Raw genomic sequence first — 6,000 nt, forward strand, 5'->3', positions numbered from 1 at the left:
GCAATGGTTCCCCAGACCCTGAGGGCTTACACCATGCCCTGCTCAGGACTCTTTCCAACCTCCCTCAGCCCTCTTCCTGCCCCCATGCCCAAATAGCCTTCTGCCTGCACACCCTGTAACTGGTGAACAGTGACTTGCCCTGAGTATGGGGACATGAGACCCACACCTGCTGTGTGGACCCCTCAGCCCTGGGCCTAAAAGGTTGGGCTGTCTGGAATTTCCTAGTCCTGGACTGAGAATGACATGAGGGAGTAAGTCTGGGGCAGAATTTCAGCTCTGAGAGGGTGGGAGGCAATGCCGCTGCTGCTGCTGGGCCAGGAGAGCAAAGTGTCATCAGGCGTGGCTGAGCTCGCTAGATAAATAGCATGTGTGTGCTCACGGGTGTGTGTGCATGTGTGCTGGGGAGACAGCAGGAGGGAGAAGGATGTACATGGAGGGTGGAGGTGAAGGGCTGGGACTGCCCAGCAGGACGCCTGCTCCATCCAGCAGCAGAGCCCCCCACCCCCAACAGAGGCGGGCAGGGCAGGGGAGAAGCCTAGGGGCTGAGCCCAAGGTCTTGCTCTGCCAGGCAAGTCCTGGAACGGCTGTAAGCCATATAACCTCCTCTGTGAATAGGGATGCTCAGAGCTGCTCTGCGGAAATGCATTTTGTAAAGTGTCATACCTCACACCCAGGTGAAGGGTGGCTTCAAATCAGTAACTATGCCATTGCTACAATATAATACTGCTTTACAGTAGGTGATATAGTTAAGTGGTTAAGAGGAATCAAAGCCCAGCTCTGGTCCCTGCCAGCTGTGTGACCTTGGGCAAACTACTTAACTTCCCGATGCCTGCCTCCTTATCTGTATCAGGGCTAATCCATGCACCTGTCTCACAGGGCAGATGTGAACATTTCAAGAATAATGTATAATGCTTGAAATAATGCCTCATCCAGGGAAGGGGTTGTGCCTTTTCTCCTGGACAGTTCAGCTCCTTGCTGGGTGGGGCTAATAACCTCATTCCATTTGGAGGACAGCATAGCGTGGTCGTTAGAGCTCTGACCTTGGAGTCCACTACACTGGGGCTCCTCTCCAGCTCTGCCACTGTCTAGCTGTGTGATCTTGGGCATATGACTTTTCCTCTCTGTGTCTCATGGAAAGAGGAATATTAAAGCTTCCCTGGAAAGACTGTCAGTGCTAATTGAGAAAACAGAGGCAAAACACTTAAAACTCTGCCTGCTACAGTTTGTGATTAATACATGGTAGCTTGTATACTCATTGTTGTGGTTATTATTTTGGAGACAGAAGAGTCTACTGTAGAAATATGGCAAGGCCCAGGCAAGGAGGTCTGGCTTCTAATGCCAGCTTGCCATGTTGCTATAGGACCTTGGGCAAGCCCCAGCCCTTCCCTGGGCCTCAGATTGAGTTTCCTCATCTGTAAAAGGAGCTGCTAAGATACACCGAGCTCTGGAATCTCTCAAGAAACCCTTGATGTGTCAGGCTAGTGGCCTGGCCTTCTGGTTTCCTAGGGGCTCCGTAGGCCCTGCCAGCTCTGCTTTCCTTGCCTTAGGGATCAGAGCAGTGAGGCTAGCTGCAGTGGGGGAGAACCAGCTGAAGATGGGGAGACCAGAGCCCAGGACTCCAAGACCCCGGGAGGGGGCCCATGATGTGGAAGCTGTTAGGAGACTGGGCCATAAGAGGGCAGAGCAGGCCCAGCCAGCACCCTCTGCTGGGGCCTTTGTGGCAGAGGAGACCTGAAAGGCTCCCCACCAAGAGCCCATCCTGGAAGAGGAGGCTGGGTGAAGGGCAGAGGGGAAGGGCGGACTCACCTTCTCTCCTGGTTGGCCCTTTACTCCCTGGGACAGCCACATGCAATGCAGGGAGAGGGAGCAGAGAGGGAGGGAGAGAACAAAGAAAGGATGAGTGAGAGGCAGCCACAGAGGAATCCATTTCATGGCACGATGACCAAACAAATCACTGTGAAATAAGAAACAAAACAAAACGCAGATGCTGACACATGACAGGTCCCATGTCCAACAAGCACAGCATGTGGAAAGTTATTGCCTTGACCTGTGCAGCGGGCCTAAGCCAGCCGCTCCAGATAACTGAGAGGGAAATAGCGGCCAGGGTGCAAGAGGCTCGTGCCAAGGCGTGCCTCTGTGTGTGATGGGGGTGGAAGACAGAGAGAGTGGGACCCCTCCTAGGTCAGGAAATCTGCCCCAGAAGCCATGGTCCCAGCTGGCTGGAGCCATGGTGGTGGTGGGGATGGGGGAGAATTTCCCAGGGATCGTGTTGTGACAGTGGCATCTAGGAGGTCCGAAGGTCCAGCTGAGCACCAAGTACAGGGCTTCACAAGCTGGGCAAGCCCAGTGTCATTAGGACTGGCCAGGCATGGTAGAGAGACCTGGCATGGAGAGACATGGAGGACAGAGGCGGGACACACACAATTGGAAGGGTGGCGCATGGGTCAGCAATGCAGAGGAAACTGGGTATTGGCTAAGGGTCCCTTGAAACCACAGTGACCAGCTGATGGACAGCCCCAATGCACCCTGCTCCCAACAGGTCAGTGGCGCCACCTCTGGTGAACCACAGGACTGATCCAGGCATTTCACACTCATTGGCCACCCCAGGCCTTGCCAGGTGCCCTACTGGGCAGCCAAATGGGCCCATTGTCACATGTAAAATAGCACCAGTAGCATGAAAGCCCCAAAGTGGCTTAAAAATAGGCTCATCCGGAACGAAGCTCAGGGACACCCGCCTATCTTCCTCTTCCCCCACTGCTGTGGTGGGCACTTCCTGTGATGTCCACAGGCCCAAGGAAGGCAGGAGTAGGGAGGCAGAGAGGGCCACCTAGCATTTTGCGGCCTTCCCAGAGACTCCTGAAATCTTACCTATTGGGGACAAGGGCTTGGGGTGCCACAGTTGGCTTGGGTACAAGACCCATCTCCCCCCACCTTGTGTGTACCCCCATCCACTACTCAGGGTTTCGGAGGGCGGTGGTGGAAGTGTGCAGCCTCGGGAAAGCGCAGCTGCGTAAAGTTTCTCTGCTTCATACAGAACCCTGCAACTGCTTGGACTCAAGGTCTGGAGTTAAGAGAACTGAAGCAAAGTGACAGAGCCAGGCCCCATAGTGCTCTGGTCTGGGAGGTGGTGGGAGAGCTTTGGGTGGCATGGCCCAGGGCTCCCAGGCTCCAGGCCCTGAAGACAGGCCTTGGGTGGGCCCTGGGGAGCTCCAAGCTCTGTGACATGGGACACTTGTCCTGAACTCTGAAATGTCCCAGACCATCCTTAGAGTTAGTTGCCAGAGGGAATGGGAGGTCCATTGGGAATGATGCTGCCAGGGTTGAGAGCATGGGTTTGGAGTCTGGCTATCTGGACTAAAAGCTATTTTCTGGCTATGTGGTCTCCTTTAACTTCTGAGCCTCAGTTTCCTTATCTGAAAAACTGGGGTGGAAACTGTGCCTGCCTCGTGTAGTTCTTGAGAGGACTGAACCAGCTAATGACTACATGGCTCTCAGCACAGCGCCCAGCGTGCGGTGAATGCCCACAAGTGCTAGCTTCACTTGGATGCCCTTCTCTGTCTCTGAGCACCACATGCTCACACCAGGCATTCACATAGGATGCCAGCCCCGTGCCTAAGGCTCCTCCCAGCCGGAGGTGAGATGCTGGAAGCCAGAATGACAATGAAGGTGGTCACCGGGCAGGGAAGCCAGGATGGAGGCAGGGGCCGAAGGCTGGTGGGAAGGTAGGCACCAGACAGGGAGACTAGCCTGGCCTCATCCTAGACCAGGTAGTGGTGAGGCCAGTGTGTGGCTGTCACTGCCCATGGGCTGCCTTTCTAGCCCTTGGAGGTCATAATCCCACTGTCAGGCTCTCAGGGCCTGCTGCCAGCACTCCCATTTCTGGGAAACACTGTCCCTATCACACACTCTTGTGTCCCTTTCTCCATCTTCATTTTTCAGCTGGAAATATTCAGTGTTCTCACTCTCAGGATCTGGTGGCACCAGCTGGCGCCAAGCCCTGTCTACAGCATCTTCTACAGAAGACACCTCCTGGACCTCTGACTCCCCCGAGGGATGGCTGCAGGAGCAGCTATCAATCTGAAAGGGAGCTGCCAGCCTTGCGGGGTGGAGTGGGCATCCTCCCGATGTCAAGCTCAGGCCTCAGCCCATCACCTCTGGGTGATCATCAAAGAGCTTTGTTCTTGCAGTTTTCTTGGATTTTTCCTTTGCTGTGGCAGCTCTCTGCAGAGTAAAGCCATGTTGTGAGGTCTGAAATACTAGAACTAAACCTTCTCTTCTCCTTCCCTGTCCCTCCCTGAAGCAGACTAAGGGGAAGGAGAGTGTGGGCTCCCTCCTTGAGGCTGGGGCAGATAGCACCGTGCCATGGTTTTGTGGACAGAACAGCGAGCAGAAGCAAGCAGTGGCCACCAAGCAGGTACAAACGGGCCAACTCACCACACGTCCAGGCATCCCAATGGCACCTTTTTCCCCCTGATGATGAAGGAGGCAGAAACAATCAGATGTAGCTGGAACCAGGACAGAATGTGAAGGGCCCCATGGGCTAGCTGTACACCCAATTCAGGGCACTGCTAGGCAGGTTTGTGGGGCAGCCGGAACAACATTGTATGTGATGCCCAAGGATCCTGTGGATGAACTTCCCATGCTGCCCCCAGGGGACAGCAAGTGGCTGTCCCATGGCTATCTGCACTCAGGCAATGGTGTTGTGGAAAGAGCACTGAAGTAAGAGTTTGGTCCCCAGCCTGGGCCTCAGTTTCCCTATGTGATTCCACAGCCCTTGCTCCCTTGACTTCTGCTATTGCCGTCCATCCCAGCGATGGCCAGGATGTGCCTCATCTTCACCACTCGCCACCTCAAAGCACAGAGCAAGGGCACTTTCAGCTCCTGTGTGACCCATGGGCACTCACTTCCCTAGGCCTGTCCTTGCCAGAGCTGGAGGGCAACGCTTCTCCCCCAGCCCCACGTTTGAGGCTGCAGACGGAGTCTTTCTCCTTCTCTCCCTCCTCACAGCCACCTCCGGCGCTAGCGGGAAGGACCGTAAGCCATGTGGACTCATCTGAATCACGAGTTTCAGATGCTCAGAGGGGAACTGCTTTGTTTTGTAGCCAGGGGTTACATCTTTTCACTCTGGAAATCTGCTTATTAAGTTTTGTTCCTCCCCATTTTGGTAGAAGATATTTTTTTTGCAGTCCTACGCATACAGACATCATAAAATCTGGGGTGGGGCCTGGGTTTGCTAGGAGCCTGGAAAGGTGGAAAGCAATGGGGTGCAGAAAGTAAGATCGTGTTTGTCCAGCCAGCTGGCAGGAGAGAACTGGGTGGGCACATCTGGGTAACTCAACATCTGCCTGTCCCACTGAGGCAAAATTCTTCGAGGGACAATTAGCATCCCAAGATGTAGGTGGGATGCGCCCAAGAATAACAATCATCTCGGAAATTACGTCCTTGTTACACAGACATGGTCAAGATTAATGGTGTCTTTGAGTAAAATGTTCTGTCTTTGCTAAAGAATGGCAGGGCAGCAGCATTGGTCATAAGTGCCAACCCTGTTTCCTTAATCTCTCTGAGCATTGGCTTCTATTGAATGGGGTAATGAGAGCTCCTGTCTCAGAGGGGTCTGGGAGGATCCCATGAGATGCTATCTCTGAAAAGCCCAGTGCCTGGAACTTAGTAACCATCGAGTAAATGGCATCTACTAGTGTTCAGCCCCACATTGCCATGGGCAAGTGAATTTTCTAAGCACATCTGTACTTCACACCATCTGCATTGCACAGCAAGGGGTCAGCATCCACAAATCCTTTTGTGCACCACACCCAGTCAGTCCCTTTGCACGGAAACATCAAAGCACCATGGCCCACAGATCCCAGATCTGCTCAGCCTGCCAAAAAGTTCAGGCTGGTACTGATCTTGCCTGTGACATCCTCATGGTCTGCTCACTCTTGGGCTTTTGAATGGTATTTCAGGATGTGTGTTTTGAGTGTTTTTTATTTTTTCATTTCTTAA

The 6,000-nt window shown here is 53.7% G+C and overlaps 1 protein-coding gene across 3 annotated transcripts in view; it reads right to left on the reverse strand.

Annotated features, from left to right (window-relative positions):
• Positions 1–6,000, reverse strand: part of COL13A1 (collagen type XIII alpha 1 chain) — a 153,321-nt gene that overhangs the window by 74,074 nt on the left and 73,247 nt on the right. Inside the window, exons 5-6 of one of the 3 annotated variants that reach the window (XM_023509630.1) lie at positions 4,435–4,470; positions 1,807–1,833 (exon numbers count right to left, since the gene is read on the reverse strand). The exons of 1 other annotated variant lie outside the window; for it this stretch is intronic. In XM_023509630.1, coding sequence (XP_023365398.1) covers positions 1,807–1,833; positions 4,435–4,470 — 63 coding nt within the window. The remainder of the gene's footprint in view (positions 1–1,806; positions 1,834–4,434; positions 4,471–6,000) is intronic. One more of the 3 variants, XM_012801318.1, reaches the window with a different exon arrangement.

This window comes from Otolemur garnettii, unplaced genomic scaffold (genome assembly GCF_000181295.1).
Source record: "Otolemur garnettii isolate 467f Iridium unplaced genomic scaffold, OtoGar3 scaffold00008, whole genome shotgun sequence".
NCBI lineage: Eukaryota > Metazoa > Chordata > Mammalia > Primates > Galagidae > Otolemur > Otolemur garnettii.